Source organism: Plutella xylostella, chromosome 2 (assembly GCF_932276165.1).
Source record: "Plutella xylostella chromosome 2, ilPluXylo3.1, whole genome shotgun sequence".
Classification (NCBI taxonomy): domain Eukaryota; kingdom Metazoa; phylum Arthropoda; class Insecta; order Lepidoptera; family Plutellidae; genus Plutella; species Plutella xylostella.
The window spans coordinates 1,724,054-1,739,891 of NC_063982.1; the positions used below are offsets into that span (position 1 = coordinate 1,724,054).

A 15,838-nucleotide genomic window follows, 5' to 3' on the forward strand; every position below is an offset into this window, starting at 1 on the left:
TAATGGAAAGTATCGCAGGCGGGGACTCCGGGGACCAACTTGACGGCCACACAAAGCCGTTTTCTAAGTAACATTCAGCTTAATGGTGAAACCTCTGGTGGTCCCCGCCTACGATACTTTTCATTAACATTGGGACTTGTTTTCACCTTTTTAGCGTGCAGTCGGGTTTTTGTTTGTTTATAATTATATTTTTTTTATGTCCCGGTTTTGTGTCCGCGTTTATTTTTATAAAATTACTAACGCAGAGAAAAAACTAAAATAACAAGTAGGTTGAGCGATAAATCGCTGAATGAATTAATTTTTCTAAAATTGCCTCAAGTGTAATAAATTTTGAATAATATTATTTTCAAACTTTTAATCATAATACCTTTGGTTTAATTTACAATTAAGAAAAACAAATGATTTTGCATGTAAAACAAATCATTATAATTTTGGTTTTTAATTTATCTGACTGTTGCTTTTTCTACCTATACGAGTAATAAAAGTAAAAGTTATTTAAAGTATATTTGATTTAATTGATAGTGTTTTAATACCCGAAAATAGCAAAAACGAGCATTTAAAATAAATTCCCGTTTCCCGGGAATTCCCGGGAAATCTTGAAAAAAAATCCCGTTTCCCGGGAACAGAAAAAGGTCGGGAAAAACGAAACCCTAGACTTCTCACAATCAGAAGGATGAAGTCAATTCTCATGTACCTATTATACACGTGCCCAGCTTTTGTCGTTCAATTAAGCACCGCCATCTTGGTTTTCCATCATACAGCGCAATATCGACCTTATCACGTAGAGCGTAAGTGCGACGCCGCATGTTCACGGCTGAATGTCAAAAATTAACCGTCGCCATTTTGAATTTTCCTCTCAAACGCTAATATGGTTCTTAAAGCGCTTTGAATAAGAGACTATAGTGCTGTGTTGGTGTGTGGGCTTCCAATTGAGATTTAGTATTGTCGTCGATATATTACATCCAGATTGATTTGGTTCCAGCTAGTGCCGGTGAATAGGTTGGTCTAGCTATTCTAGCATAGCTGGAGATCTTAGGTACAGTTATGGGGATGATTCTAAGGGGAATGTATAAAGGTATTTCTTGTCTGCATTTACATATAAGGACATGGCTTTAAGTGGGTAATCTGTACCTATTTGTAAGGTTAAAGTTGAAACAGAGAGTTAATATATTTAAATAATATATATAATTCTTTATTCAGATAACTAAGATAAATTTTGTTAGTAGACATATTAAAATAACGTGGGTTAGTAAGTACTTAAAATATTAAGTGTTAAGAGCGTTTTCTGAAATTTTAATAATCGCCCCTATAAATCTTAAGACCGCTTTACTGTTATTAAATAGTTATTCGATACATCGCAGCTACACTTCAACTTGCAGATTTTAAGGGAAATGTAGCAGCTTATATTATTATATTTCTTCAAAAGCATAGCATTCCTATATCACTTTTTCGCTTTAGTGGACCAGTGAAAGCGGCAGTCAAGGCTTCTTTCCTGCTTAGAAGATAAAGAAGAAGAAAACAATATAAGGAAGAGGAAGAAAATCTTAAAACTTAACGATAATAAAGAATAAATAAAACCTCACCAGATAGCGTCGTAAGCGCATCTATTCCAAAAAGGACCCATTTTGAAAGAAACACTGGCCATGCACATGCACAAACAAAATAAAAAATAAAAGTATTTTTTTATATACTATAGGCACTGGATAACTGCGTTGAAATGCCACCAAAACGCAAGTTACAACTAGAGTGCAGCCGAATCTGTTACTGAATGAAGTTAGATAAGAGGGGGGACACAATTGAGATTGGGTAAGGCTCAATGACGGCTAAATAGGTTGGTAATTTAAGGGGGGACCCACTTTTATAAATTGAAAAGACGAAGTGTCGAAAGTCTGAGGGCAAAGATGAAAGAAAGAAAGAAAGAAAGAAAAATATTTTTATTTGTCTCAATAACACATACTTATTAAAATTAAAATAAACTTATAATAAATTAGAGACAAAAGGGGCAGACTCAGCATCTGCTGCGAGCTGCAGGGCAACAACGCAACGCTTCAGTCTGTCTGAAGATGGAATGGACTCATATGAAATTAAGTTGAACCATGTAAAACTCACATAATGAATTAATTATTTTGGACTAGGCCTAAACCCTTCCTTCATTGGAAGGAGACCCGTGCCCCAGCAGTGGGGACGTAATGGGTCGTGATGATGATGATGATGATGAATTAATTATGTACTTACAGTAGACCTCTGAGGCCCTAGAACCTCAACTTCGAGTTACAGAGTTCTCAACTTAAAGAATGTGTTAATGAAGCCACCTACGTTTTGTGGACGGAACAGTTTTTTTTCTTGTTTTGTTATAGAGGGTATTCAATTATGAGCTCAAAAACTTATCACAACACAACATAATGTATCTTTTGGTGAGTCTTATTTTTGTTGGGTGTATTCGACACTCTGGAGGAACACTCTGTGTAGAAACTGGCTGCATCCGCCATTGCCACTGCTTCTATCAGGAATAATCAGGAATAGTAATAAAAAATAAACTAACAGACAAGCATCAGCCGACAGCCTCGTGAAGTTATTGCGATACAGACAATGTCAAATCACTATTAATTCCGGCGATACGGTTCACAGCCTGAGGTCTTTGGTACTGTAAGGTTTTTTATACTTAACCGTATTTTAAACCGTATAAGTAGTGAAACCTACTAAAAATTTACGACAGCGCGTGTACGTACCGCTAGGTGGCGACTCTCCCGCGCCTTAAAATTCACGTTTAGGGTTCGAAATATCGCCCTACGGCATCGATACCGAGTACTCATGTGGTATCGAGACGAGGGTATCGATACCGAAAAAGTATCGGCCCAGAAGTATCGATTATCGCGAACGTAAGTATCGATACTTACTCGGTATCGAAAGTATCGTTCGAACCATATTCACGTTTACTCGCCGCTTCTCGATCGGAGTAAAAACTCGCAAACCAACTATACTGTACTGAACAGTTTGGCTCTCTAGCGAGTCCCACTGAATGCTTCTGATTAATTAGCTGCCTAATCAACTCATCATACCCCCTGAAATTATAATAAACTAGCTGTACCCGCGAGCTTCGCTTCGCCTTAAAAAGTTTTCCCGTCGGAATTCCGCGATACTAAGTAGCCTATGCTCTTTTTCAGGGTCTAGACCATCTGTATACCAAATTTCATTCAAATTCGTTCAGTAGTTTTAGCGTGAAAGAGTAAGAGACAAACAGACAGACAGACACAGTTACTTTGCATTTATAATATTATATTAGTTAGGAAGTTAGGATGTTGAAAAAGTTTCTGTGTGAATATTTCTCTGGATAAAACCATAAAAGTACATTAATTTATTTGTTTAGGTACAAGAATCGAATTTTAGTTAATGGCATAAAGATCAGTCTTAAATATAGTGACACCGCAACTGCGAAATAGCTTAGGTCCGAATAGGCCTTAACATTGTACACCTATTACCACCGATACTATTAGGTATTGTGCTTTTCACCTTTACATTGAGTTGATGAACCAACAGGAAATAGGTTTGTCAAGGCTAAACGTTTTTTATATCTTAATTAAAAAAGGTGTGTTTGTTTGCAAAATTTATTCACATGATATCAGTCATAGTTAATGTAAAAAAATATATTTTATTATGCTTAGGTACACTAAAAATATTGTCATATTTCAAGTTGATTAAAACAATTTGTACACAATGTTATTTTATGTCGATTAAAAATACATTACAAACTAAAGGAAACCAGTAAAAGCTTCAAAATGGTGGTTCAAAGCTGTTATGGTCTGTAACTTCAGCTTACTCTTCAATGCACCAAACTCACTGTTGTCGAAACAAAAGAAAACTCTTTTAGCTCTCGCATGCACCAGGCCCATAGAACACATAACACATGGCTCATTCAGCAAATAAATATAATAGCCGGTGCACAAATATGGACCAATATCATTCCCTTGCATCTCTTCTTCTGACATATCCCTTTTACTTTTAAACTTTTTGGCGCCAAATTTTACTTGCGGAAACTTTTCTTTCAAATGGCAACACAGTTCTTCATCTATGCCACGGAGAGTGCTGTCTATGGTTTCAAGTTTTTCTTTGTCAGCCACCCAGGATCCTCCATTTTGTGTTTTAGCCACATTGTCTATGGCCAACATGGCAGAATGCTGCACAGGGTGTTTCAGTCGATTATCGAAGCAAACAGCCACTACTGATTGTATACTTGGGTCCACCACTACACAGGTGTTTAAATTCCTTAAAATCTTATCCGAATCTATATTTGTGGCAGTCAACTCTTTCATATAAAACTTGGTAACTTCAAATACCATTTCCATGTATTGTCTATGGGTCTTCAGCTCCTGTTCATTGTAAAAGCTCCCACTGACCAGCTTCTCATTGTACTTATTAGGGTGAAAGTTGCACGGCCATACTTTGTTGGTTTCCTCAAATTGTTTCCGCACTTGCGGCGGACGTGATGGAACATCACACACTTTGAACTCCTCAAACACTTCTTTTAATTCCTTCACATTGTTTTCTACATACTCTTCAATCTTTGCACCATTTAAATAACTGAGCGGACATATGACAATCTCTTTCTTTTGCGCTCGTTTTAAATGCTGTAACTCCTTCATTGGTACTTTTTCATTCAGTGTTAAGATGGTTTTGGAAATATCTTTAGGGTCTCTTATAACGCCTACAGAGGCTTGAACCACAGGTATAGGCTTGTAAAGATCTTCCTCTACAATTGGAGTGAGGTTCCACGTAGCAGATTTCATATTTTTCAAATATTCATCCAGTTTTTCCTCAATTTTATTGCTGGTTTTCATCCTCTTTGGCTCTGGTTCGGCAGAATCTAATGCCATTTCTTTTTCTTTGTGTGTTTCTTCAGCTTTTTCAGTTATTTCTGCTGAAATGATATGAGTTTTGCATTACCGAAGGTGTCTCTTCGCTTGATGCTCATTCTTGATATAAGCTTAAATCTTAACTGACAGTCGAATGGCGTAGTGGTTAGTGGCCCTGACTGCTATGCCGAAGGTCCCGGGTTCGATTCCCGGCTGGGGCAGATATTTGTTTAAAGACAGATATTTGTACTCGGGTCTTGGGTGTTGATATTTATATTTAGTGTTATCTATCTATGTATTTGTGTAGATATATCAGCTTTCCGACACCCATAACACAGGTTCTGCCTAGCTTGGGGTCGGGAGGCCGTGTGTGAGATGTCCCCACATATTTATTTATTTATTTATATTTAACTAAGCATTCAGTCACTACTATGTCTATGTTGCCATTGTCTTCATTTATCCATATTTCACTACATCACAGTAAACGGATTAGAATCATGAAAATAACACACAAATGAAACCTAGTGTGTTATCATAAAATGTTTAACAGCTGGTTATAATGGTATTTGTCAGATTTATAAGCCATTTGACATAGCTAAACATGTTTTAAGTTTTTGTAGTGACACCCCTATTGTATAGTGCATAGCTATTTATCTATATCATATTTCACACATTATGACCAGTTACAATTCTATGGATTAGGCATATTAATGAATAGAGATAGTCATGGTTCTCATATCTGTCTGAGTTATATCAATGAATGATAATTTTACCTAACATTATCTTACAGAAATGTCTACAGTACAAACATGTTATGTTTACAAGTTATTATGTGAGTGTTTTATGCTGATAACATTCGTAATTAATGGTATGCAGATGTATGCTGTATCTAGATATTATGATTTATAATTATATTTGCTTTCATAAGAGAATAAATCTGGTTTAATACTTTTACCAATAACTTTTAGATTGATTAGTATGTAAATTCTTCAAAATAAGAATTTCACCTACAATAGGGTACTAGGCAACGAAGTCAATTTAGGATGGAAAAATCCAAAGCATTGATTTTACACTGGACTTTGTAATAATGTATTTTTCCTTTATCAATATTAATATAAAATAGAATAAATTTAAAAGATCCCAAATATGATACATTACTTGTTTTTTTAATGACGGAACCCCTTGCATGCAAGATCGACTAGCACTTGACCGGTTTTCTAACACTCGTGATGGAAAAACCCTAAAGTTTACTCAACAATAATTTATGTGTAGATATCTATAACACAATGATGTATCCCAAAGTCTTCACGATAATTAATGAGTTACACGTGAAACATAATCTTGCGATTCGTCTCGTTATGTGAAGTTACCTAGCGTAGCATGTAAAGATACAAAGATATAAAGAAATTACCTTGAATATCTCTCAAGACTTCCCAGCTTTATCAGTGAAGACGCAGGAGGCACTTATGGCAATGTTTTAAGAAATAATACAAAACTGGTCACAATTCAAACAGTTATAGTATAAAATTAACCAGAATTTACAGGAAATGCGTCGTTTAAATCGAAGATATCGAAATTAAATTAAAAACACGAAACACGATAGCGCCTGTTGCAGAGAACGGCCATTAAAAATAAGTAATTGTTTCCTATCATCTGTCACATTTGTAAAATCCTGAGCTACCATTGGTTCATATGAAAAATGACATAAAACTAACCAATTAGATTTAAGAAAAAAAATGACGTTTTGGTTTGACAGAAATAGAAAACAGTTTTACACGCTCCTTTCCACGTAATAAATTTGTGATTGTGTTATAATTTCGGCATCAAAATAATAACATAACTATTTATTTGTACTAGTTTCGTCAGAGTTGATTTTGTAGTCACTAGAAAGTAGAGTAGTAGAGCGGTAGGTAAAAAAGGTTTTTCCATTAAAAATACTATTCCCGTTGCTCAAAAACGTTTATAATTTCATTTAAAGAAAGATTAAGTATAAAAGCTAGCTAAAATTAAGGTAAAGCTACATATTTCCACAACGTTTTTTGCTTGTATGAAGATAGATTCTTCTCTCCTACTTATTTTCAGTAGCTTGCATGAACCACGTCTGGCAGCTCTCAGAAGCTATCTCGCACAGCGCCCATATATTCTTGACTGTTGTGTCCGCATCTGAAAGTTAAAAATGGTGGGTAGTGTAAACAAAATGATTTCACCCGAGTCATGTATCACCGTCGTCAAGCAACCATGGCATGGATATTCTTTGACCATAGGACAAAGAGAATCCGACTCTTCAAGGGATTCCTGGAGACAATTCGTAAGAGAATAGAAGGGAGTGGCCAGAGAGTAGAACAGCTGATGTGCTTGGTAAATAAGTCCTTATAAGTACCTACCTACAGTCGAGCGGACAAGTAGTTTTATGGTTTTACTGAAGAATAATCGCGGTCTTTCTTTTATATCATATCGGTGACAACCACAAGAGCTACACTAGGGTTTGTCACCGGGGTTAAATGATTGGCCAGCGTCAGTTGCCGTTTAATTCGTAACTAAAAGTTTTTGTTTAGTAATTTTGTTCTTGGTGCAAATAAAGTGCACTGTATGTAAGTAGGTAAGTACCTATTACAATTTGGAGTAAGTAAATTTTCACTGTCTACCTACACCAGGCCCTTTGATGCCATCAAATTTAAAACATTAAATATTCTCACCAACAGTAGCCGTAGCGCCTCGCTTCCCGAACATAGATCCGTTGAACGGCGTCTTGGTCCTGTAGGTGGCGGTGGAGAGCTGCACCAGACACAGGATGATGCTGAACAGACATACGAGGATAGCGGCACGCATCTTGTCTTGTCTGGGAAATAAACAAAGTTGTTAGTTAGGTAGTTAACTTAGTAAAAAAAACGTGTAGTAACGTATCTGCGGCCGCCGCACGGGTCTTTAAACGATATCGTTTCACCAATCACAGCGCCGTATTTGTGGCGAATCGCGATATAGTGACGTTTATGCATAGTAATATTAGTTGAATACGTTTGACCACGTCGGTAATGCCCCATATGGCGACCGCTACACACCTATTTACAACTATTCGCGGTTCACAACTATTGGGTAAGTAACTATTAACTAGATATACTGCACCTGGAACTCTCGAATGGAACCTTAGTAGCAAAAGACCTTAGACAGGTAGCCGGTAGTGGCCGAATAAGCGAGGACAGAGTGTGTTCGGAGTGTGTGGATGATTACGGGCTGATGAAGATGATATATTGATGACGTTGTGTTACCTACCTTTAGGCTCCTTTTGGAACTATTCCCGACGATGCTTCAAGATGAAGTGATACATCGGCTTACAAAACTACCCCTTTTATACTCCACCAGCAGAAAAATAACATAAAGTGTTATGAAGAGCATAGCACTTTAACGAAGTTAGTAGCAAATCTCTAGGGTGGTTCTCCGGCTAATTCTTTCAGACGCAGCAATCGTGGCTGCATGATACACTTCAGATTACCCACCTACTCGTAGGTAACTACGTAGTACCTACCTACGTAGGTAGCAATGAAAAAGTTCCAGTGACAATAGCACCAAATTAGGTAAACGGAAAAGGAGAAATATTGAAGTAATAGTATGTAAGTAAGTAAGTACATTTAAAAGCGCATCAGGATATTAGTTACCAACTAAAAACGTAAATACTGTAATGAACTTCTACAATGAAATGTTTTAAAAAATTCGTGCTAAGTAAGTATATCGTTATTTGGTGTCGGCATTTGGTAAAGAAGTGTAACTTTTTTATTGCTGGCGATTGTCCATAAACAGGCGTTCAAACTAAAATAGTAAAGCGGGCTATAGGAGCGATCTTACTTGTCTAAGGAGCGATCCTATAGCCCGCTCGTGTGAAAATACCTACTTAGAATCAGATTCCTCTCACATTCTGTGCTACCATCAAAACAGTCACTGCATGGGCACATGGTCTCCTCCAAGACTGAAGCATTTATGTGGACTGTACGTTTGAAGGACCACTTTCGGTACATTTCTGAAATCTTGATGATGATCCGAGATTATATATCTCGGATCTACCCATAATCTTTTTTGCGTATCAACGAGTCGATCACTAGAGTTCATTCATGATCAAATCAATAATAGGAAAGTCGAAAGAACCGTAAGAAGTCCCTATTCTATATAATTTAAAAAAAGTTCTGGTTTGTTGTTGCATTACCTATAAAAGTATACGACATCATCATCAGCGGCCCGAAATCGTCCACTTCACGGATGGACATAGGTAACCAATCTTGCGAACAATACAGGGTTGTATTTTATGAGTGATACTGAGTTAATGATGAGTGATGAACTGCTGATGCAACTTTTGCTAAAATACCCCGCTATGTAAAACTATGGTAGTAATACCTACTACATAACAGACATAACAGTTGAACGTACATTAAATCCATAATAGCTTAGGTACCTTATCCATATTGGTTGACAGTTCCCAAGACAAACTTTGCAACTAGAACATACAGAGTCCCCCGTATATCAAGTTATCCGTCCATTAGCAGTGTTAAACATGTTATTCCCACAAGCAATTATCTGGTGCGAAGATGCGGTCGGGGAGGCCGATATAGGTATAAGTACCTAAGTATCGTGGCTAGCTATACTATATACCTACTATATAATTAGTTAGTTGATAGGTACCCATCGAAGTAGAAAAAAAGTTTTTAGGTTTTTTGTTTGATACCACTAAGATTGGCACCTCAATCTAAAAAAAAATCATGATGCATCCCTAGCACCATAATAAATTATGAATCCTGCCTTAAGCACTTTGTCGGTAGGTTTTTTATTGATAAGTAGAATCTCAAAATTGTTTAATTGTTTTTTAATAAGACGTTTTTTGACTTCATCCGGTTCCGGCCGATATCGCGGAAACGGAAATAAGGAACAGAAACGGAAGTGTGTTACATTACTAGTACGGACATTGGACATACTCGTACCTACAGACCCTACAGTACTTAACTAACACTAATCCAACAATCTTATGCACTAACAAGATTCTGAACCCATGGGATTCGGTTTATCCTGTATCAATATGCGGTCAGCTTCCGATAATCCAATAATGCTCGGGCATCGCCCACCGCCAACTCGGTATAAAATGGCGGGAAACCAGACTTTCAGCATCAGTTGACGTTTGCATCCTGTAGGGATACCAGCTAAAGAAAAAAAAACATTGCAAAATAATAAAAGGTGTTGAAATAACGTTTCAGAGTACATACATTTTTAACACAGTTTCTGTATTTTTACTAACACAAAAGTGAGGCCATAGCTATTATTTAATCATAATATTATTTAATACTTACAGATGGCCGGACAAGACGTTATGCGGTTCACCATTGGAGTGGTTTGCGTGGTGGCAGTCATTTTGTCCCTGGCCGAAGTCACGGAAGCTAACTACAAGAATGCTCCTATGAACGGCATCATGTTCGGCAAAAGAGGTCCCACTGGAAACTTGGGTATGTGCTTGCTTGACAGAATATTTATTAATATTTAAGCCTTTTCAATAGCCTTTTGGTAATTTTGTCAAAAAAATATGAAATTCTGGAATACCTAACTAACACTAACGATCTTAGACTAGTGGTATTGGATGGATGGTAGGTACTTATAAGCCCAATTCAAGGTTTACCGTAGCATTTTTGAATGTCTGTTGCTACTTGCTACCATCCATACTATTTTACACACGCATAATAACGATACGGTTCTTACGGTATCTACTATTCATTTATCAGTTTCAAATTCCAACATTTTAGTTTAGCTGCATCAATGTATAAGAAGTAGGTATGGATATGTAAAAGTATCCACCACTCCATTGACCAATGCGTTTTCTTTTCAGAATACGACACAAGAGGAAGAACTTTTACCGCTTTGTGTGAGATTGCTACAGAGGCTTGCCAAACCTGGTTCCCATCACCAGAAAACAAATGAACTGGCGTTTAATGTAAGATGACCCAACGACAATACCAGCGACTGGCCGTGGACGACTGAGCAACCGAATCTAAATGTATTCATTTGATTGTACAGGCACTGGTAAAATAATGTAATGTTCTGGCTAATAAACGTATAAAAATATCGAAACCGTTTTTAACTGTTTCTTATATTTTTTTTGTTTTTCACTAAACTATAAAAATATATTGAAGTTTATAACGACCACAATAAGTAAATATATTAGGTACTTGCGTAGGTTTACTCACATTGAGAGTGAGAGATACCTATCTCTAGCAGTAGATACTACGGCTGATGATGATGATAAACTAACAATATAGTTACGTAACTACATGTAAAATAAAAAACTAAAAAACACCGCGCTTTTTAGCCGAGTGTATCCTAAACGTTAGTTTGGAAGTAAGACTATTTTGCAAGATTTGCAACGGCCAGTTTTTTGAGCTAAAACAAAAGTAACAATCACAAATATTAGGTATTTACTGCAGTGCACAGTGTTCAGTTACAAATGTAGCGTAAAATGTAACGTGAACTTTGACCTATATTTTTAATATTTTAATGTGGCAATACTCGTGGGAAATTTGTTGATAAGTGATTAACTTTCGATTATTGTTCCGTTTTTTACAATACCAATTAGATTCTTATTAGTTTTACGTTTTTAATGAAAATCTCTACAATTTCCCGTGCAGTGAAACAGATTTATGTTTTAGTTTAGCTCATAATTTGATTAGAAGAAAACATCTTTATCAGTTTTTGACATCTGTCAATAAAATGTGTGACGTTTCGCGTTGTTGAAAATCGCGAAATTTGTAAATTTACTTCTACCTTTATTTTGAAAATGTATTATCGAAGTTACGACCTCGTGGTTAAATGAAAGATTGCTTATTTATTTAAACTTTAAGTTATAACATTAATCTAAGCCAAAATGACAACGAAAGAGCTTTACACGAAGGTAAATATTGCACTGTGACATAGTTTATCTTTCAATTGTTATGTTTTTCTCTATTTCAATTAGGAATCGAATGTTTTAATGCTCGTTTTTGTTTTTGTGCTCATCAAATGTATCACCCGTTCATGTGTGGAACAATTTTGTAGCCAGCCAGCCATTCAGCACTTTTGCTCTCAAAGTCATCCCCCATGTAATTAATGTATTTACTGTGATAAGTACTGAATGAATACCTACACAGTAGTTAAAACGCAGCTATTATGCGGTTCGCTGGGTTTATTCATTAATTGAATAAGCTGCACATTATTTTCTTTCATGGTTACATTGTGAATCATCATTGATTTTATCTTTATTTTGGTCTGTTGATTAGGGAATAAATTATGATATTAGGTATTTAATTATAGTACCTACTAATCAATCCAAAGTTTTCAGTGGGTAACTCATAGAAGTAAGCTAAAGTAACTTCAAGTCACAGGATACATACAGAATACATATTACCTATATCATATACACATTTTAAATGAGTTTGTGAATAAATGGAAAATTTGTATTATATAAAAAAATACACCTAAACATAGGCTATTGATGTTTTGGCAGCATTCATTAAGCATTGTCAGTTGTCAGAGTCCTTCGGGTTGCTTGAAAACATCTGACATTCGGGTTGCCCACTTACCCGACAACTCTCTCAGGACTCGCTTGCTTGTGTTGGGGTCCACCAACCCGCACTAGGACATCTTTCAGTTTGTTGAACTGACAATGTTATACAGATAGCCGGTAGTGGTCGGATGATGTAGGTCAAGTATAGAGTCATGTGGTGCTTCATAGCAAAATCCTATTGCCAACATAGTTGCTCGCTACCTACTGTTAACAATAGAGATAAGCATCCACTCCCAGTGCAGACATCTTTTTCCTTTATAAAGTTTATCCTAAATTATGAGGTACCTCATATTATGAACAATATTTATTCAATACATTAAAACATATAGTTTTATGTATGTTAAAACATATAGTCCTCTCTGATGACTTTTTGATGGTAAAACTAGAGTTTGATGTGAAAGTAATCAAACATTAGGGAATACTTATTTATATCTCTTTAGTAATGTTTTGATATCTCAATAATAATTATTACTTAAAAGTTCCTATCCTGAAATTCTTACTGGAAACTAAAAAAAAAAAAACACTCACGCCTTGTACTAATGTACTCCCTTGCGGGGTAGGCAGAGGTGCATTGCTGCACCCACTTTTCGCCAGTGTTTATGTTTGTCCCAATGTAATAGGGGGCGGGCCTATTGCCATTTTACGGGCACATCCAAGACCCGAGAACAAATATCTGTGTTTAAACAAATATCTGCCCCAGCCGGGAATCGAACCCGGGACCTTCGGCTCAGTAGTCAGGGTCACTAACCACTACGCCATTTGGTAATCTAAACTAAATAAAATTTTCTGTATATACAGGATGCCCGCATCTGGGTGGAGCACCCTGAGAAGGTTTGGGAGAGCGCCACGGTGACGTCGGACTACAGGTCCGGGACGCTGATTGCTAAGATTGACCAGAGTGGCGAGATACGGCAGATCAAGGTAATGTATTAAAATTCTATAATTTATGTTCAGCACAACCCATTACATCCCCACTGCTTGGGCACGGGTCTCTTTTCCAATGAATGGTTTAGAGTTTAGGCCTAGTCCACATTTATGTAAATTCTGTTTATTACAAGATATTCTTATAGTGTTGGCTATAAACACAAGAGCTTCACTGGGTTTATTACCATGGTGAAAGGATTGGCCAGTCAGATCAGCGACTGCCCAGGGTGGGTCAGACATTTATAAGGATCACATGAGATGCTACTTAAGGAGGCACATTTCTCTAATTACCTGTAGAATAGAGGACAAATTACTTCAGTATTTTTTTTTTTTTTAATAAATTATAAAGTTTAATATTGTTTTACTAGGCAAACGTAGTGTGGGACGCCCTCCGGCTAGATGGGGTGACGACTTGCGAAAGGTGGCTGGTTATGATTGGATGCGGAAAGCTAAAGATCGCGTCCAGTGGCGTGCTTTGGGAGAGGCCTACGTCCAGCAGTGGACTGCTATAGGCTGATGATGATGATGAATATTGTTTTGGACAGTACTTGAAAGAAAGCTGAGCATAGAGGTTCATGGCCCTCCTTGGGAGAGGTAAATTTGCTGGTGATGATGATGACCTATTAATAAATTTCATAATAAAACCAGCTTACAGTAACATTAGCAATACCTGAAAGAATATCTGTCCACAACATATATGTAGATCGGTACCTATAGACTAAACTTGGCTAGGTATTTTATTTACACCTAATACCAGATAAAGTAAACAAATGGAAGCGTAAAGCTGATACATATCATTTCACCCGCACGCTGACCCGACACTTGTAGGGGCGCGGAAGTAACACACGCATATGAAATAAAGACGATATTCCACTGGCAAAAAAACTAATGAACATGAGTTAGGATAGGACGATAGTGAAGCTATACAGGGTGTTGCAATGCAAAATTGGTATAGTAAGCTAAAAGAAGGTGATTCAGGAGGTAATTCTAAACAACTTGTTCTACGGCTTTTGAAAATACCTCTAAAATTAATTAAAAAGTTATACATATTACCTACATTAGAAATAAAGTGACCAACAAAGTTTCTTAAATTCACTCACAGGGTATGAGGGCTACAGTCCGACAAAGCTAACTTTGCAACACAATGATCTATAACAATGTTACTACCTACATTATCACATAATCATCAAATCTCCTTCCAAAGTAGGAAGGGTTTTGCGTCTAAATACATTCATATTAGTAGAGTATATTTATATGTATTACTATGTCCGAAGTAATGCCCAATAAAGATTATCAATTTGATAAACATCCAGTCATAAAATTGATAAGAAAATATGTTATTTAATTACAGAGCAGAAAGATTATTTTTTGAAAAGTATAATACCCATAAAGTACACTTTTACACACACACACACACACACACACTCATGCCTTGTACTAATGTACTCCCTTGCGGGGTAGGCAGAGGTGCATTGCTGCACCCACTTTTCGCCAGAGTGTTATGTTAGTCCCAATGTAATAGGGGGCGGGCCTATTGCCATTTTACGGGCACATCCAAGACCCGAGAACATTATCTGTGCCTTGAGTGCGAGTTTTTTCACTTATCGAGAAGTGAAATCGAAAACGCAGATTTGTATGGCGCGGAGCTAGTACAGCTACTTACCGCTAGGTGGCGTATCTCCCGCGCCATACAAATTTGCGTTTCGATTTCACTTCTCGATAGGTTAAAAAACTCGCACTCAGGGCCCTGTGTTTAAACAAATATCTGCCCCAGCCGGGAATCGAACCCGGGACCTTCGGCTCAGTAGTCAGGGTCACTAACCACTACGCCATTCGGTCGACTTTTACACTTTTTTTTTAATAAATTTTGCAGAAGTCGACTTATGCAAAACAACACTGTAATTCACACTGGCGACAGTGTAAACTCCGCCTTAGTCGATATACTAGAAGAAAAGAACTACAGTCTAACTATAAAGTCGTGGAAACGGAAGTGGATCCTAACTAATAGTTTAAGATCGTATTTGGGTGATTCTCAAATGACGCGATTTAGGTATGTCCAAGCCATAAAATACATGAAATTGATAGTTTTATACCAGGATGTATTTTTTTTAAATAATGTATCTTGTGACCGTTTTTATACAATAGTAATGTAATGCATAAATTTATAAAGAAAGCTACAATGATTTTTTAAAACTCAATATCATAAGTTCTTTGGCGCGTCCTTCACTTGATTTTATTTTTAGGTCAAGAAAAACTCACTTTTTAAAGTAAAATAAGCTTATGATTTATATGTTATCATTATAACAGATACTTATGGTAATCGTAAATTAGGTTTCTATTCACTCTTAGGTTTAGTTTTCAAAAATATAACGCATTCAATTTTGTCCGAGAAAAAAAACTAACTTCTTTGGCGTAACGATACCGTCTTCCTACTCTGTGTTTAAACGATCACCGGACATAATCACCATGCGTCCCTCACCCTTCAGTCCCCCACTAT

The 15,838-nt window shown here is 36.7% G+C and overlaps 5 protein-coding genes across 8 annotated transcripts in view; 2 read left to right on the forward strand and 3 right to left on the reverse strand.

Moving 5' to 3' along the window:
* The window catches only part of LOC105384396 (transcription factor CP2-like protein 1), a 44,733-nt gene extending 38,242 nt beyond the window's left edge, over positions 1 to 6,491 (reverse strand). For all 4 annotated transcript variants that reach the window (XM_048625512.1, XM_048625484.1, XM_048625635.1 and 1 more), the window contains exon 1: positions 6,262 to 6,491. The gene's annotated coding sequence lies outside the window, so the exon portion shown is untranslated. The remainder of the gene's footprint in view (positions 1 to 6,261) is intronic.
* On the reverse strand, positions 3,409 to 5,442 carry LOC125488564 (probable inactive tRNA-specific adenosine deaminase-like protein 3). The gene is made up of 2 exons (XM_048625705.1): positions 5,258 to 5,442; positions 3,409 to 4,989 (listed from the first exon to the last, which is right to left on the reverse strand). The coding sequence occupies exon 2, from the start codon at positions 4,869 to 4,871 to the stop codon at positions 3,750 to 3,752; it is 1,122 nt and encodes a 373-aa protein (XP_048481662.1). The 5' UTR covers positions 4,872 to 4,989; positions 5,258 to 5,442; the 3' UTR covers positions 3,409 to 3,749.
* A 305-nt stretch (positions 6,492 to 6,796) lies between the features above and the next one.
* On the reverse strand, positions 6,797 to 8,226 carry LOC105383737 (neuropeptide SIFamide). The gene is made up of 3 exons (XM_011553835.3): positions 8,121 to 8,226; positions 7,547 to 7,689; positions 6,797 to 7,013 (listed from the first exon to the last, which is right to left on the reverse strand). Exons 2-3 carry the CDS (start codon positions 7,677 to 7,679, stop codon positions 6,919 to 6,921), a joined length of 228 nt encoding a protein of 75 aa, XP_011552137.3. The 5' UTR covers positions 7,680 to 7,689; positions 8,121 to 8,226; the 3' UTR covers positions 6,797 to 6,918.
* Positions 8,227 to 10,006: 1,780 nt separating this feature from the next.
* LOC105383730 (neuropeptide IMFamide) lies at positions 10,007 to 10,943 on the forward strand. Its single transcript, XM_011553827.3, has 3 exons — positions 10,007 to 10,064; positions 10,180 to 10,330; positions 10,708 to 10,943. Exons 2-3 carry the CDS (start codon positions 10,180 to 10,182, stop codon positions 10,797 to 10,799), a joined length of 243 nt encoding a protein of 80 aa, XP_011552129.3. The 5' UTR covers positions 10,007 to 10,064; the 3' UTR covers positions 10,800 to 10,943.
* Positions 10,944 to 11,377: 434 nt separating this feature from the next.
* LOC105383718 (unconventional myosin-Va) overlaps positions 11,378 to 15,838 on the forward strand; it is a 72,305-nt gene continuing 67,844 nt past the window's right edge. Inside the window, exons 1-2 of the mRNA XM_048622588.1 lie at positions 11,378 to 11,766; positions 13,216 to 13,338. Coding sequence (XP_048478545.1) covers positions 11,740 to 11,766; positions 13,216 to 13,338 — 150 coding nt within the window. The 5' untranslated portion in view covers positions 11,378 to 11,739. The remainder of the gene's footprint in view (positions 11,767 to 13,215; positions 13,339 to 15,838) is intronic.